This window comes from Acipenser ruthenus, unplaced genomic scaffold (genome assembly GCF_902713425.1).
Source record: "Acipenser ruthenus unplaced genomic scaffold, fAciRut3.2 maternal haplotype, whole genome shotgun sequence".
In the NCBI taxonomy this organism is placed as follows: domain Eukaryota; kingdom Metazoa; phylum Chordata; class Actinopteri; order Acipenseriformes; family Acipenseridae; genus Acipenser; species Acipenser ruthenus.
The window spans coordinates 75,001-92,500 of NW_026708206.1; the positions used below are offsets into that span (position 1 = coordinate 75,001).

Consider the following 17,500-nt stretch of genomic DNA (forward strand, 5'->3'; position numbering starts at 1 on the left):
CAGCACAAGAAGAGGCTGACTGCAGGGATGGGAATAAGACTCCTATTGCACAGCAGTGCCACCCATTCCAGGTTTACTACCAGCTTGATTAGTCCCAGTGCATAGGCAACAAGCTCAGGTGTGTCTTATTAAACTCATAGTAAAACCAGGAATGGATCCAAGTGCTATGGAGTCTTATTTCTATCCCTGCAGTGAACTGAGCATAATTGCCGATACACACGTACAATTAATTATAACTAGAGCCCCATGTTTATTTCACAGATACGAAATAACACGAAATAAAAACGATCTTGTAGTTGTCAAGGCTCAGCCGTTACCAGGGAAACGGAAGGGAAACGGAAGCTCTGTCTAGCACTTGCGCAGACGTATTAATTTGGAGCGAGTTGTTAAAATTGGGATGGAAGAGAAGAGGCGTTTGTTTCTAAAATGCCTAAACCGTGCATAACAATTAAACAACGCTGCGAAGAATTTGAGCACGAGGGGGTGGATGCAGCTGACGCTGACAAAATCATGAGGTGCAGATTCTTTGGAGCATATGCTGTTGTGGTTTTGAATGAATTTGAATGAATGAATCTGCTTTGCTGGGTGTTTAAATACTGAGAAGCTTGTTGTATCCTGGAGCCCTGCTTCAGTGCAATGGGATTGAAATACAATCCCTATCGTTTTTCTTTTATGCTGTATGTGCAATTATTATGACAGCCCCACAATAGTAGAGCAGTGTAAATATCTATGTAAAACACGATGTAAAATTTGTTTTTATTTACATACATCTATTTGAGTTATTATTAATTTGTATCTGTAATAAAACGAAATAACACAATTTATTTTAAATCGGATAAAACTAAATAAAATTAAATTTGTGAAAAAATAAAACGAAAAATTATTTAAAAAATATATATATATATAAATCATTTTCACGGGGGCTGTAATCGCAATTCAAAAGCAGCTTTTGTATGGGCATGAATTATCACAGCTATCTCTACTGCGTTCTGCTCATTTAGATGCAGTTTGCATCACTGTCTGGTTCATTCATCCATCCTGGGCAATGCATTACGAATTGCACAACTACAATAGCAACTCTGACCCCAGGTCTGCTCCAGAGTGTCACCATTCACCATTAACCATTCACCCAAACATGCAATCTTCTCTGCGATGCACATCCGTTCAGGTCAAGGTCTCAAATTCACAGTTATGATAGAAACGCGTGCTTTAAAATGATGCCTCCTGCTACTTAGCTTAAAGAAATCTGTTTGCATGTCATGCTTTTTGACCGTCTTGCAATTTCCTGGGTCCTTATGAAATTATTCCCTCCCCTTCACTACCTTCTTTCCTGTCAGTAACCAACCAGATGCTTCCCCTGTTGATTGACTTTGCAGCCTATAACATGCTTTGACCCCCTCCCCCCACCCTCCCACCTGAAGACAATGCTGGGGTAAAATGGCACAGGAAGTAAGGCAGTAACAGACATCCTGGAAGGCAAAGTAAACAAACTGAGAAGTTCTTTTAGTACCAGATGTCATGTTTTAACATGCGTTTTTTTCTCTCTCTCTCTCTCTCTCTCTCTCTCTCTCTCTCTCTCTCTCTCTCTCTCTCTCTCAATGCGTATTCATGCAACGTATTCATGTCCCTGTTCAGACGCCAGATTATAAAACTGTGGATTTGAGACCAGTACGGTGAATGGAAGGGCTTCACATGTACAGTGTGAGCTGTGAAGTTATCTTTCTGGTTGCAATTGTTTTCACATATGCACAGCGCCCCCTTCAGGCCCACCCGGGGGTTCACTTTATCTGAAGTGTCATAATCCACCTACATTCACACATGTAGTTACATACTGTAGCCTATATACACTGGAAGTCAATGGGCAATGAGCTCCTGATCACATTAACCTGGCAGACATCAAATCCTTAGAAGCATTAACTCCAGTCTTTAATTAAGAAAGAATATGTGTAAGCATATTCTTGGACGGTCCACTTAAAATAAAGTGTGATAAGCATAACCCCAGGCAGGCAGGCGGGCGGGCGGGCGGTCCGAATGCAGGACCCAGAGACGCTGCTAAATCAAACCATCCCATTGCTCTTTCCTGTCCCGCGCTCCCGTGAGCAGTTTCGAAAGAAACACGCGTTGCGGCAAACCCGCACTTTCATTTTAAAACACGCCGCCTCGTGCCACGTTAGATCTGAAAGCGTGGCTTGAAAACCTTTCACCTTTCACCTTTCACCACGTGTGGTACCAGCACAGGGGATGGAAATAAGACTCCCCTTGCATAGCAGTTTGATCCACTCCTGGTTTCACTGTGAATTAGTAAGACACACCTGACCTTGTTATCTATACACTGGGGCTAATGAAGCTCGTAGCAAAACTTGGGACGGGTGAAACCGCTATGCAGCAGGAGTCTTGTTTCCATCCCTGTTAGCTACAATGTGTGTTTCTTTTAAAGCTGTGTAGACCCAAGGCACAGAGCAGGAAAAGAGTTCTGAGATTATAATGTGGGCGAGTTTGGGAGAGGGGAGAAGGGGAGAAAGGGAGCAGAGAAGGATACATACGTCGACAATGAAGAAATCCAGCCAGCACCAGGCGTTGGTGAAGTACTTAACAAAGCCGTATGCCACCCACTTGAGCAGCATCTCCAGGATGAAGATGTAGGTGAAGACCTGGTCAGCATACTCCAGGATGGTCCGGATCGTCTTCCTCTGCTCAATGTAGACGTCTTCAAAGGCCTGCGAGAGAGAGAGAGAGAGACAGTGTGTGTGAGAGAGAGAGAGAGAGAGAGAGGGAGGGACGCACTGCACGCTGTTACCATGCGACCCAGCAATCTCTTCTCTGCTACTTCGCCAGTATTGCTTACGTGGACAGCGGCCACGAGGACCCCCCCCCCCCCCACCGCTCCCCGAGATGAGACGTACCAGAGCCCCGCTGCTGAGCAGGATCATGAAGATGATGAAACTCTCAAATATGTTGTGCTCCACAATCAGATAGCAGGTCTTTCTCAGGAACCACCAATGCTTCCACTTGCCCTCCAGGATGCTCACTTGGCAGCACTTGTAGCGCGCCACACACCCTGGTGAGAAGAAGGAGGGACGAGTGAGAGATCACAGGGCAGGGTGGGACCTGGACCCCGTTACCACCATCCTGCTTGCAAAACAAAGTGAAGGCGTCTCGTTTTTAAATAAAAATGGAACCACAGGCAACACCCTATAGAAAGAACTAATTTTCTGCTTCACAAAGTCGAACGAAACCTGCTGAATAATGTCATGTTAACATGCTGAATTACACACAGCTTTGTAGTTTTACCATACACTTCACGAAAAACTGACAACAATTGAAAAAATGTGACATTTTGAAATCTAACATGAAATAGTACTGTAGTGATATTACGGCTTCCGGTAGACTTTTTTGCGAGATCATTTGGCCACAGCTGAATACTGGTTTCCAGTAAAGTGGACTAAATAGAATGAAAAGCTAATCAAACATTTGACCTTCCACAAAATATATATAACGTTCTATGTGATGTATGGTTACGGAACTAAAACTCAAAATCTGACCCCTGTTTTTTTTTTTTTTTAACCCTAAAGCTGAACTCACCGTCTGTGAAGCAGGCCGCGGGGTCCACGTACTCTTCTGGCTGCTCCACCACCACCTCCTCTGCGTCCGGCTTGATATCAATAGTACTCCCTTCAGAGGAGCTGGTGTCATCCATCTGGAAGGAAAGGAAAGGAGTACCTCTCTGTGTTACTGAACCCTGCTCAACCTGACCGTGCCGCGCCTGACAACAGCAGAGCGGCTGTGTTACTGAACCCTGGTAACATACAAAGTGCATTGTGGGTCATGCTTGGTGCCACAGACTCGACCAGCCACGACCAGCCAATTAAACAGGATGAACAGCGCGCTGCTGTCATTGTGATGAAGGGGACTTTCATGAAATCGCTCAGGCTCAGTTGTGCGTGTCTCGCTTGATCCCAGAATATCTCTTTGGTCACTTGGTTCAAAAGCCACAAAAACCTAACGCACGGGCTGAGAGCGGGCGTCTTCAGCGGTATATCACGTGGAGGGAGCGCGTCCACTAGCGCTGGCACGCGTGGATTCACTCGTACATTTCCCTCGCAGTGTTGGAGGACTAACAAGCAGGCTGCCTGAATGATAAAACAAATAATAAGAGCTGTGTACATGAGAGGCAGCTCAGCAGGCAGGCGGCTCTCCTTGTTATCTCTCTGCTGGCTCCTGCGCTCCTCCACTGCCTCTCTCAGTGTCTCCGGGAGGCTGAAGCTGCAGCAGCTCCTCATAATTTATTGACCGGAGAAATGTAGACAAATTGAGTTGAAATCCCTGAAGGGAAACACAGCTTTGCCGAGATGAGACTCCACCCCCCTCTGCAGCTTCCCTGGAAATGTAACACAACTCCACCCCCGTTTCAAAGCCAACTCCATCCAGAATAATCGAGAGATTCTCCTCCCGATGTGTTTCCGACACGCGATGGGACCCGACAGGAGCCACTATAGCAGCAGGGACATGCGCCCAGCAAGGGGGTGATAGTAATAATAATATAGTGATGTAATGATACAATGAATAATGTACACACGCAGGCAAGCACACACACACACACACAGGCACACGCACACACACACAGGCAAGCACACACACATACACACACAGGCACACACACACGCAGACACACGCCGGTGTGCTGAGATTTCTCTGAAAGTGGGTCAAGGTGACAGGAGCTGGCTGGAGCGCGCACACATTCCCGAGCAGTGCAGTGTGAGCAGTGAGCTTGTCTGTCTTCACTGAGTGTGTCTCTGCAGGTCCTGACAGGGGGCTGTTGGTCGAGAGACGCTGCCTGCGTCTCCAAGGGGGTTTCTTCTATAAACGATGGGCAAAAAAAACCAAAAAACCTGGGATTTCAAAAAAGAAAGCCTGCAGCCCCGGCAACAATAATAATAATAATAATTATAATAATAATAATAATAATTATAATAATAATAATAATAATAATAATAATAATAATAATTATAATAATAATAATAATAATAATAATAATAATAATAATAATAATAATAATAATAAGCCAAGCTTTATTTGCAAACCGTTCCTGAACATTCTGAGACACTCACTGTTCTCCACACTGCCAGGCTATTCTCACTCCTCCCCCTCCCCTCTCCTCTCCTGTCCTATCTCCTCCCCCTCCCCCTCCCCTGTCCTATCTCCTCCCTCCCCCCTCTCTCCCCCCCCCCCCCCCCCCCCGCTCTCACGTCTTTGCTGTTCTCGATGTCCGACTCGCTGCTGAAGTCCTCGGTGTTGAGGTTCTCGAAGTCGGACTCCCCGACGGCGATGGGCACGCGCACGGTCAGGTTGGGGTTGTGGATGAAGCTGAGCCGGTCCTCGTCGATCAGGTACTTCTCCACGCTGCTGCCGATGCCGCTGGTGGTGCCGTTGCCGTTCTTCTGGAAGTCCATGTCACGGTTGATGACGGCGCCGGTGTGGTTCCCGATGCAGTTCAGCTTCCTGTCGTACATGTCGTCCAGGGGCTTCACCTCATCCACCGCTTTTTTCTTGAAATGCGCCGTCACGCAGATGCGCACCTTGGCCTTGACCCAGGCGATGCCCGTCTTGATGCGGATGACGGAGATCTGGAGGTTGTTCATCTCCCCGTCGTCGTCCGTGGCGGCCAGATTGTCAGCGCTGAACGAGCTGAGCAGCAAGGCCAGGAACAAGTTCAACACCTGGGGGGGGAGAGAGAGGGGGGAGAGGGAGAAAGAGGGGCAGGGGAGAGAGAGAGGGGGGAGAGAGAAAGAGGGGGAGAGAAAGAGGGGGAGAGTGAGAAAGAGGGGCAGGGGAGAGAGAGAGGGGGAGAGAGAGGGGGGAGAGGGAGAAAGAGGGGCAGGGGAGAGAGAGAGGGGGGAGAGAGAAAGAGGGGGAGAGAAAGAGGGGGAGAGTGAGAAAGAGGGGCAGGGGAGAGAGAGAGGGGGAGAGAGAGAGGGGGGAGAGGGAGAAAGAGGGGAAGGGGAGAGAGAGGAGGGAGAGAGAGAAAGAGGGGGGAGAGAAAGAGGGGGAGAGTGAGAAAGAGGGGCAGGGGAGAGAGAGGGGGAGAGAGAGAGAGAGGGGGGAGAGGGAGAAAGAGGGGCAGGGGAGAGAGAGAGGGGGGAGAGAGAAAGAGGGGGAGAGAAAGAGGGGGAGAGTGAGAAAGAGGGGCAGGGGAGAGAGAGAGGGGGAGAGAGAGGGGGGAGAGGGAGAAAGAGGGGCAGGGGAGAGAGAGAGGGGGGAGAGAGAAAGAGGGGGAGAGAAAGAGGGGGAGAGTGAGAAAGAGGGGCAGGGGAGAGAGAGAGGGGGAGAGAGAGAGGGGGGAGAGGGAGAAAGAGGGGAAGGGGAGAGAGAGGAGGGAGAGAGAGAAAGGGGCAGGGGAGAGAGAGAGGGGGATGAGAGAGAGGGGGAGAGAGAAAGCAGGGCGGGGGAGAGAGAGGGGGAGAGAGAGAGGGGGAGAGTGAGAAAGAGGGGCAGGGGAGAGAGAGAAGGGGAGAGAGAGAGAGGGGGGAGAGAGAGGTTACGGTCCGTTATTGAAACGGTCGAATCCATGAAAACTTAATAATGCAGTAAGAGCACAATATTGAGATACATAGTAAAATAAAAAAATTAAAAATCTAAAATACTAAACCTTACTATAAAAAAAACAACTTTACCAATAAAAAAAAAAAGCTTATTAAAAAAAAGATCAAAATCAAAAAGAGAATATTAAACAGTGTGTATTTGCTTCTAACAGGTTTTCAACACCGTGACTTGTAATCTTTAATAAGTGACTCGTGGATTTTAAAAAGCCTCGGGGGGCCGCTGGTACGCACCACTAAGTTCCCAATGACCATGACCATCATGAAGACGATGAGGCACATGGCCTGACCCGCCACCTCCATGCAGTCCCACATGGTCTCGATCCACTCCCCGCACAGCACGCGGAACACGATGAGGAAGGAGTGGAAGAAGTCGTTCATGTGCCAGCGCGGCAGCTCGCAGGTCTTGTTGATCTTGCACACGCAGTCCTTGTAGCTCTTGCCGAAGAGCTGCATCCCCACCACAGCGAAGATGAAGACGATGATGGCCAGCACCAGGGTCAGGTTCCCCAGCGCCCCCACCGAATTCCCGATGATCTTGATCAGCATGTTCAGCGTGGGCCACGACTTGGCCAGCTTGAACACTCTCAGCTGAGAAACGAGAAGCAGGTTTTAAAAGCAAACGCACAGGTTTTCTTTTTAAACATCACACTTCAGCGCCACCTCTACAGAACCTTGGCATAACTAATTCAACCATTTTAGTGACTTATACTGAAAAAATAAATACAAAAATTTGAACAGATGTATGGGTATTAGTCCCATGTTTTAAATGCTCTGAAGTTTTCAATTCAGTTATATTTTCCTATACTACTAGAGCGCTCTGCAGTGTTGAGAGTGGAGTTCTCTTTCCTATACTGCTAGAGCGCTCTGCAGTGTTGAGAGTGGAGTTCTCTTTCCTATACTGCTAGAGCGCTCTGCAGTGCTGAGAGTGGAGTTCTCTTTCCTATACTGCTAGAGCGCTCTGCAGTGTTGAGAGTGGAGTTCTCTTTCCTATACTGCTAGAGCGCTCTGCAGTGTTGAGAGTGGAGTTCTCTTTCCTATACTGCTAGAGCGCTCTGCAGTGTTGAGAGTGGAGTTCTCTTTCCTATACTGCTAGAGCGCTCTGCAGTGTTGAGAGTGGAGTTCTCTTTCCTATACTGCTAGAGCGCTCTGCAGTGTTGAGAGTGGAGTTCTCTTTCCTATACTACTAGAGCGCTCTGCAGTGTTGAGAGTGGAGTTCTCTTTCCTATACTGCTAGAGCGCTCTGCAGTGTTGAGAGTGGAGTTCTCTTTCCTATACTACTAGAGCGCTCTGCAGTGTTGAGAGTGGAGTTCTCTTTCCTATACTACTAGAGCGCTCTGCAGTGTTGAGAGTGGAGTTCTCTTTCCTATACTACTAGAGCGCTCTGCAGTGTTGAGAGTGGAGTTCTCTTTCCTATACTGCTAGAGCGCTCTGCAGTGTTGAGAGTGGAGTTCTCTTTCCTATACTGCTAGAGCGCTCTGCAGTGTTGAGAGTGGAGTTCTCTTTCCTATACTGCTAGAGCGCTCTGCAGTGTTGAGTGTGGAGTTATCTTTCCTATACTACTAGAGCGCTCTGCAGTGCTGAGAGAGGCTATCTCTCCTAGACCTGTATGCAGCTCTGCAGTGTTGAGAGGGGAGTTCTCTTTCCTATACTGCTAGAGCACTCTGCAGTGCTGAGTGTGGAGTTCTCTTTCCTATACTACTAGAGCGCTCTGCAGTGTTGAGAGTGGAGTTCTCTTTCCTATACTGCTAGAGCGCTCTGCAGTGTTGAGAGTGGAGTTCTCTTTCCTATACTACTAGAGCGCTCTGCAGTGCTGAGAGAGGCTATCTCTCCTAGACCTGTATGCAGCTCTGCAGTGTTGAGAGGGGAGTTCTCTTTCCTATACTGCTAGAGCGCTCTGCAGTGTTGAGAGTGGAGTTCTCTTTCCTATACTGCTAGAGCGCTCTGCAGTGTTGAGAGTGGAGTTCTCTTTCCTATACTACTAGAGCGCTCTGCAGTGTTGAGAGTGGAGTTCTCTTTCCTATACTGCTAGAGCGCTCTGCAGTGCTGAGAGTGGAGTTCTCTGTCCTATACTGCTAGAGCACTCTGCAGTGCTGAGTGTGGAGTTCTCTTTCCTATACTACTAGAGCGCTCTGCAGTGTTGAGAGTGGAGTTCTCTTTCCTATACTGCTAGAGCGCTCTGCAGTGTTGAGAGTGGAGTTCTCTTTCCTATACTACTAGAGCGCTCTGCAGTGCTGAGAGAGGCTATCTCTCCTAGACCTGTATGCAGCTCTGCAGTGTTGAGAGGGGAGTTCTCTTTCCTATACTGCTAGAGCGCTCTGCAGTGTTGAGAGTGGAGTTCTCTTTCCTATACTGCTAGAGCGCTCTGCAGTGTTGAGAGTGGAGTTCTCTTTCCTATACTACTAGAGCGCTCTGCAGTGTTGAGAGTGGAGTTCTCTTTCCTATACTGCTAGAGCGCTCTGCAGTGTTGAGAGTGGAGTTCTCTTTCCTATACTGCTAGAGCGCTCTGCAGTGTTGAGAGTGGAGTTCTCTTTCCTATACTGCTAGAGCGCTCTGCAGTGCTGAGAGTGGAGTTCTCTGTCCTATACTGCTAGAGCGCTCTGCAGTGTTGAGAGTGGAGTTCTCTTTCCTATACTACTAGAGCGCTCTGCAGTGCTGAGAGTGGAGTTCTCTTTCCTATACTGCTAGAGCGCTCTGCAGTGCTGAGAGAGGCTATCTCTCCTAGACCTGTATGCAGCTCTGCAGTGTTGCGAGTGGAGTTCTCTTTCCTATACTGCTAGAGCGCTCTGCAGTGTTGAGTGGAGTTCTCTTTCCTATACTGCTAGAGCGCTCTGCAGTGTTGAGAGTGGAGTACTCTTTCCTATACTGCTAGAGCGCTCTGCAGTGCTGAGAGAGGCTATCTCTCCTAGACCTGTATGCAGCTCTGCAGTGTTGCGAGTGGAGCTCCAATCATAGGAAAAGGAAGCTTTGTGTTGTTTTTACCAATCGGAAGGATCGCAGCACGGACAATCCTTCAACATCGGACAGACTCAGCTCCATCAAACTGAGGCTGACGATGAAGCCATCGAAGATGTTCCAGCCCTCCTGGAAGTAGTAGTAGGGGTCCATGGCGATGAGCTTCATCATCATTTCCGCTGTGAAGATGCCAGTGAAGATCTGCAGCCATACAGAAATAAAAGAGCCTTCATACTCAACGACACTTTCACCGTAACAGTGCTCGATCAACAAAATGAGCAAAATATCGAACAGGTCGTTCGTCAATCTCGCAGCAGTGACATAGCCTACCTGAAACATTCCTTTAATACACAGAACAGAATTACATAACAACCTAAAGGCCGTTTGCTGAAAGTCAATATTAGAAAGAAAAAGAAATCTGTCTCAGTGCACCTCACGTCCTTCAGATGAGACGTAAAACAAACGAGGTCCTGTTGGAAGTGACTCTGCAGCAGCAGCAGTTGTTGATGATGCAGAGTTCACCCCCCCCCCCCCCCCCCCCCCCCCCCCCCCAGTCTCTGTAAGTCACTTTGGATAAAAGCATCTGCTAAATGACTAATTAAAAATAAATAATAAAACATAAAAAAACATTTAAAAAAAGCAACTTTGGGGGTGTCTTACCAGGTTTCCGTCGTACAAGACTTTCTCAAAATGTGGGGTTATGGGGTAGTGCTCCATGGCCATGAAGAGGGTGTTGAGGACGATGCAGATGGTGATGGCCAGGTCCACAAAGGGGTCCATCACAATCATGTTCATGATCTCCTTGATCCGAATCCAGACAGGACAGCATTCCCAGATCAGGAAGGTGTTGGCAAACTTGTACCAGCAGGGGGGGCACTTCCGCTGGGATTCCTCCAGCTCTGCAACCGAACCAGGAAGACATGGTAAACCAGGCAACGCTGCGCTGCGTCCGCACAGCAGAAGCTCAGTCACTAAGGCTAGGGCTGGATTTGAGGAGACCCAAGAGGAACCCCTGCTGCCCAACAGTTTTCCCATTTTTTGCAGTTTTCCCATGGTTTTAAACATGCATTTACCAAAAGTTGACCACAGTCTCAAAACTGATCACATCTTATCACAAGGTGGGGTTATTAAGATCTGCCCCCATTCAGATCCATTAAACAGATCCCGGGAAGGTCTTGTATAACTGACCATGCCCAAGGCTCAGGCTTTTGTATGTGTGCGGTATATTGCTGTAAGTGCAGTAACAGCAAGCCTGTGTCTCTTTAAGACCCGGAGGGGGGGTGGGGCTTGGTTAGTTACGTGACGGATACACGTCAGCATGCTGTCCCAGTTCTGTTACACACTCCAGTATAAAGAAGGCAGCAGTTTTATGGATACCGTTGTGAGCGTGTGTGTGAGCGAGTGATTATTAACATTACAACCAAGGAGAGAAGACACTAAGGTAGCTCTGGACTTTGTTCCAAACAGGACCACCGTGGTCACTGAATTCAAACAAAGCTCTGGACACTTAAGAGTTAGGGTCAGAAACAAAGTCCTGGACAGGACTCAAGAGTGCGGGTTCGAGTCCCGTTTCACAGCCACGACGTACCTTCCACCAGGGTGTTGGTCACCACGCTCATCACGCTGTTGGCCCGGTCTTTTCCTGCAAAGGAGGTGTTCAGCTGGTCCACAGACACCATCAGCGAGCCCGGGTGCTTCTTCTTCGTTTCCCCCTCGGTGGTTTGCTGTGGAGGTCGACCAGGGCCAATCAGAACATGTGTAAAGCGCACACACACACACACACTCACACCACACCACACGGGCACCTCGCATGCAAAAACTGCCCAGAAGGTGGACTAATGTTTAAGCAGGAACGCAGTAGAAATGGAGTTAGCAGAATAGAGGTCCACAGCAGCGACTGTTGGATCAATAGACTGTAGCACACACTGACCTCTGCTATCCAATTTCAGCTGCCCCGCACACACAGTAGTGTCCTTATAATGTGAGCTACTTAACATTAAGAAGCGGGGTGTAGTCGGATAATTTGCTAGCCTTCTGCCTCAAGGGGTTTGGGGATGCAAGGAGACAGCGGGCACTGGTCACAGTGGACATCAAAGTGACCACAATAAACTCTGCATGAGCACAGGGCCAGGGCTGTAGGCAGGCAGGCAGTGGGGACGCCAGCACCATGCCTGATTGCAGTCACTGCTCCCATCCATCACTCACTTCCACAAAAAACCATTAAGAGGCCAGATTGCTCTTTTATTAGTCATTAGATATCTGTGGCAATACTTAGAGCGCCATTAACAATGCAGAGCTTTTAGAACGAGACCGATCATTCCAATGCAAGCTGTATCAGTGGAGCTTTCAGTCCATTCCTTCCAGCTCAGGACTTTGTTACAACCAGGACCACCGTGGTCACTGAATTCAAACAAGGCTCTGGACACTTTGACTCAAGAGCTAGGGTTGGAACAAAGTCCTGGACAGGATTGAAAGAGTCGCAAGTGAAGACCTCCCACGTGGAAGCCTTCCACGACTGGCTGTGCTAGATTTTTGCCTACTGCCCGTCACATAATACAGTGATGGTCTTTGGTAAGGATTCATCACCATCCATGTGGAATTAGAATTATTAATGGGGATTCAAGGATAGAGCGATAGACCTCTCGTCGCTAACTTGAAAATCCCTTCGAAAGGCTTTTTGGCAAGTCCTTCCCTATCAGCGTCCACACACAAGATGGTCACTGGGGGGCTAAAGTCTGAGACAGACTGCCACGCCCAATATCACTCAAGTCACCCAAACCCGGTCATCGCTCTATCCTTGAATCGACCTTCGTCATGCATGCATCGTGCACAAGAGGAGGGATCGAAGAACTGTAGGTCATCATCATCATCATCATCATCATCATCATCATCATCATCATCATCATCATCATCATCATCATCATCATCATCACTTCCATGCTAGGAAGAGAGACAACTGGATAAAGTATAAAGATGTCAGACTAGCATGCTAACTGGAAAGGAGCATATCTACATGGGTTTAGGCTTCAGCTAGAAGTTGCTTGGAAAAAGTAGAAAAGAAATCTTTTTAAAAAGGGTCGGGGTTGGAAAATGAGATGCGGGTGTCGACGGAACAGTGGTTTGGAAATCTCCGTGGGGACTTTTGGGACAGAAACGCAGTGTTCCGCTTCCTTCCTCCAAACAAACCCGACACCACAAGGCTTTTAAGCTGCCCCTGTTCACCTACTCTCAATTTTGTATTTTATTTAAACCGTTCTTCATAAGAGACTGGTTCAGTTTTTTTCTTGGGTCACTATTTCCAGTGTACAAACAATATTTCAACAAGCCTGTCAGCAACATCCAACCACCCTCCATGGCTGTCAGTTCAGAATTAGAGCGATCAGTGTGATGAAAAAACTGATGACCGTGACGAATATAAACAGAAGGTATAGAACAGTAACACTGCCTTCGCCGTCAGAAACACTGCAAGACCCGCAGTGAAAGATCTACGTCTCTATAAATATTTCAGACCTTATTATTCAAGTAACTAACGGCGTATTTTCTTATTCACCTCGACTCAAGCAAGCACGCACAAAATGGCTGGATCTACAGCTATGGCCAAAAGTTTTGCATCACCTAGAATTTTAGGATTGAGACAATGAAAAATAAAAGTTATACAAACATAATTTAGATCTTTGATTTAACATAACGGAATCAAAGAAACTAGAAAATTATATCACAATAAAAAGTCTACCGGAAGCCGTAATAGTAGCACAAGTAGTTCATGTTAGATTTTGAAATGTCACATTTTTCAATTTTTGTGAAGTATATGGAAAACTACAAAGCGGTGTGTAATTCAATGTGTTAACGTAACATTATTCAGCAGGTTTCATTCGACTTTATGAAGCAAAATGATTTCATTCTACAAGGTGATTCAAAACGTTTGGTCAGAGCTGTAGCTTTTTCAAAAGTCAGACAAGCGGGGCTCGTATTTGATACAATAAAATCCAATACAGAAATGCAATAAAAATGTAATAATAATACCAAAATACAATACAATATTGCTTTCTTGTCACGCAGGTTTAAAGATATGTGGGTTTTTAGTGATGGTGATATTTGTCAAACCACACAGTAAATGCTGTCAATAATGAATTCATCATAATTGACTGTAAAAATTAATCTGAAAACCTGAGGCTAAAACTCATGCAAACTCCAAAGATTAAGGGACATTTCTTTAATCTTTAATTTATTCTTCATTTTGTAATATTAATATCATGTTTTATTCTTAAAATAAAGGAGCTAATTAAAGCCTGGAGTAAACACTTTGAAAATATGTCCCATACTTTCATGACATGTCATCCATACCCTTCAAACACCCAACAGCGGAGAGCTTAGAGATACCACATGTATCAATAAATTAAATGGCTTATACTTCAGCTAGAAGTCTTTTTCAGCGATGGAGGGAGGAAAACTAAACACTGTGAAAAGGACCCACGGAATTCAAAGCCACTGTTCTTTGAGGTTATGCGGGGGGGGGGGGGGGGGGGGTTGGAGGGGGGGGTGGGCACAGATCTGGGTTCAAGTCGGAGCAAGACAAAAAAGAGGTAGTCAGGAAAGTAGGCGGTACTGTTATCAGTTAAAAAAAATAAAAATAAAATACAAACAGGAAATTTGAAATTGGCATCTGAGATCCTTCAGTTTTAAGTCACATACAGTAGGGCGTAGGGCAGGGTTTGAGCGTCTTAGGAAACAGGAGCAAAGGTCAAGGTCAAAGGTCATCTTCCATCTACCTGAACATCCACTTCTCATGCAAGAACGTCAAACTGCAACGACTGGGCGGAAGAGGGCAGGGGGGTTCTGTGAGCGTGAACAAATATACTATAAAACCTGCTGGATCGTGGCTCTGCATGACCAGGGTTGGCCACTCCTGTCTTAACCCATTAGGGGGGTACTTTTCCCACAGCTTTCCACGCCTTCGTTCACCCGAAAGCTAACTGTGACCCAAATGAAACGGGAATTTCTATTTTTTGCTTCTTAAAAATCATTATAGATTTTTTTTTTTTTTTGCAAGTGCTTAAAAAGTTAGTTGAAATCCCAGCACGCATTGCATCCGACCCTGAAACTAAGAGAAAAAGAAAATCGAACGCACTGACCAGCCGTTACCAGATCAGCAATATCCTTTGAGAGTGCGAGAGACAATGGGAGGGAGCATGGCTCAGGTGGCTCTATCATGCTGTGTTTGTATCTGTTTAAGCAGCCATGCAAGCGATAAAGGACTGTCTGCCATTGACCTTGAGCTTGACCTACATCTATTCCCTTACCCCCCCTTTCATTGCCCTAACCCCCTCTACCACACTGTGACTCATTTTGAATTATGTTAAAAATTGTAATAAGAAACACAAACAAAAATGCATCACAAAGTACTTTTGTTAGATTTTCTTATTCAGGATAGCGAGGAAAGCCATAATTCAAAATCTATATAAAAGATACGTTTAAGACGACAGAGCCAAAAAAAAAAATATATATATATATATATATATAAATAAATTATTAAAAAAAAAAAAAAAAAAACCCTGAAAAAAATGTGGGTATAATAATAATAATAATAATAATAATAATAATAATAATAATAATAATTATTATTTTTTGTAAAACTGGTTTTTAAATTTTGGGGGGGTTCGTTCGTTTTTTTTTTCTGTTTTATTATTTCGGGAGGGGGGCGGCATACAGAAAGAAAAAAAAAAGAGAGAGAAGGATTAGGAGCCGCCATGCCTTTAACTCATGTACTCACTGCCTTCCTTACACTGTCATCAGAAGCTGCCTTATCTATTATCACCTCAGGCAGGAGACGGCCCCCGGGCAAGGTGGAGGCCGGGCCCCCGATTAGGGACACCACGCCGTTGCAGTCCACCGTGCTGTTCCTCTTCACACCGTGTGGCAGGGCGGGGGCCACCCTGGAGGAGCGGCTGCCCTGGCTGAACCCGCTGTAGCTGTTCCTGCGCACGGGGATGAAGACGGAGTCCCGGCGGCCCTCGCTCTCCTCCACTGTGCTGTGCTCGTCGTCCGCAAACTCGTTCTCCGAGCCCGCGTCCTTCGAGCGCCCCTTGAAGCTGAAGATGCTGCTGCGACTGTTGTGCCGGGAGAGGAACGGCGAGCCGGGGATGCTGAGCAGAGACTGGGAGGGGAGGGATGCACACAGAGACAGCGTCACCACAGTTAGCAAGCCCTGTTTATAAAAGGCTCCCATAGTTAAAAAACGCAGCATAGTGTAATAAAGCACAGCGAAAGCATAGGCAAGCATTGTAAAGCACAGAGAGGTCTGGTAAAGCATAGGGAAGCATTGTAAAGCATAGGCAAGCATTGTAAAGCACAGAGAGGTCTGGTAAAGCATAGGGAAGCATTGTAAAGCACAGAGAGGTATGGTAAAGCATAGGGAAGCATTGTAAAGCACAGAGAGGTATGGTAAAACATAGGGAAGCATTGTAAAGCACAGAGAGGTCTGGTAAAGCATAGGGAAGCATTGTAAAGCACAGAGAGGTCTGGTAAAGCATAGGGAAGCATTGTAAAGCACAGAGAGGTATGGTAAAGCATAGGGAAGCATTGTAAAGCACAGAGAGGTATGGTAAAGCATAGGGAAGCATTGTAAAGCACAGAGAGGTCTGGTAAAGCATAGGGAAGCATTGTAAAGCACAGAGAGGTATGGTAAAGCATAGGCAAGCATTGTAAAGCACAGAGAGGTATGGTAAGGCATGCTAAAAAATAAACCAAGTTTCCCATAGTACAAGCCTAGTAAAGTGTAATAAAGCACAGGTAAGCATTGTAAAGCACAGGTAAGCATTGTAAAGCACAGAGAGGTATACAGTTATGTACATCTGTGGCTAAAGTTTTGCTTCAGATTAACTAATTTAGCTTCATAAAGTCGAATAGAACCTGCCGAATAATGTTACATTGACATAGTGAATTAAATACCGTTTTGTAGTTTTCCTTATACTTAATGAAAAACTGAAATTGAAAAATGTGACATTTTCGAAATCTAATATGAAACTACTATTATGGCTTCCGGTAGACTTTTGTGATCTCATTTTGTAGTTTCTTTGATTACATGATTTTTTTTTTTAATTATGTATCAATCCTAAAATTCTAGGTGATGCAAAACTTTTGGCCACAGCCCTTGTTTCCCCTCACTCGCTGTGTTTGCTTCTCTGTTGCCCCACACCTGAATGTCGCTGCCCTGCTGTTCATGCCTGTGACTCCACACGCTAGGCAGCCTGACCCGTCTCGACTCTGAACTTATTGTTCAAACTGCCCTGTGAAACACACAGGTTAGCACAGCCCTCCGCCCTGAGATCTCAGCTATGAGCCTCTGATAGAATTCCAGTGTGGGCTGTGGAGCTGGTTATTTATATCCAGCCCTGGACCAGCCAGGAATACTAATCTACAGTCAGAGACATGCTGAATGCAAAGCAGACTGTCTGTGCTGTGCTTGTGCGAGCAGACAGCCGTAGAAAATGGAGACTCAAACCTGGTGTTATAGGGATTGAAATAGGCAGGCTGTGTGCAGCACAGAGAGGTACGGTCAAGCATATAAAAAAAAACAAAAGACATAGCGAAATGCAAAGCATAACCACAGAAAAATGCAAAATGACAGCGTGCATTTAATTGGGTGCTTCTTGTAGACAGAATTGGCACAGTCCTTCTTTCTTGTTCAAATTCATAACTTCTTTCCAACATTCTGACATTACAGAACTGAGCTACAACTGCTGGCATTATTCCACAGATGTAATACTCCCTTATAAAAGTTTACCATGGTATATTTGCATTAGCAAAAGGGTACTTCTCATGCTTTACCATTGCTGCCAATGACTCTCCATACCTGCCTGCGCTTGCTGGGTTTTTGCTACAGTTTACGGGGCTGGAAATAAGACTCCCACTGCATAGCAGATTGATCCATTCCTGTTTTTTTCTGTGAG

The 17,500-nt window shown here is 46.3% G+C and overlaps 1 protein-coding gene across 3 annotated transcripts in view; it reads right to left on the reverse strand.

The window, feature by feature from the left end:
- Positions 1 to 17,500, reverse strand: part of LOC117966961 (sodium channel protein type 8 subunit alpha) — a 37,889-nt gene that overhangs the window by 15,778 nt on the left and 4,611 nt on the right. Inside the window, exons 6-14 of one of the 3 annotated variants that reach the window (XM_059020298.1) lie at positions 15,322 to 15,705; positions 11,140 to 11,275; positions 10,212 to 10,450; positions 9,579 to 9,752; positions 6,831 to 7,187; positions 5,247 to 5,717; positions 3,583 to 3,697; positions 2,904 to 3,058; positions 2,544 to 2,717 (exon numbers count right to left, since the gene is read on the reverse strand). In XM_059020298.1, the coding sequence (XP_058876281.1) occupies positions 2,544 to 2,717; positions 2,904 to 3,058; positions 3,583 to 3,697; positions 5,247 to 5,717; positions 6,831 to 7,187; positions 9,579 to 9,752; positions 10,212 to 10,450; positions 11,140 to 11,275; positions 15,322 to 15,705 (2,205 nt within the window). The remainder of the gene's footprint in view (positions 1 to 2,543; positions 2,718 to 2,903; positions 3,059 to 3,582; positions 3,698 to 5,246; positions 5,718 to 6,830; positions 7,188 to 9,578; positions 9,753 to 10,211; positions 10,451 to 11,139; positions 11,276 to 15,321; positions 15,706 to 17,500) is intronic. The other 2 variants (XM_059020300.1, XM_059020301.1) reach the window with 2 other exon arrangements.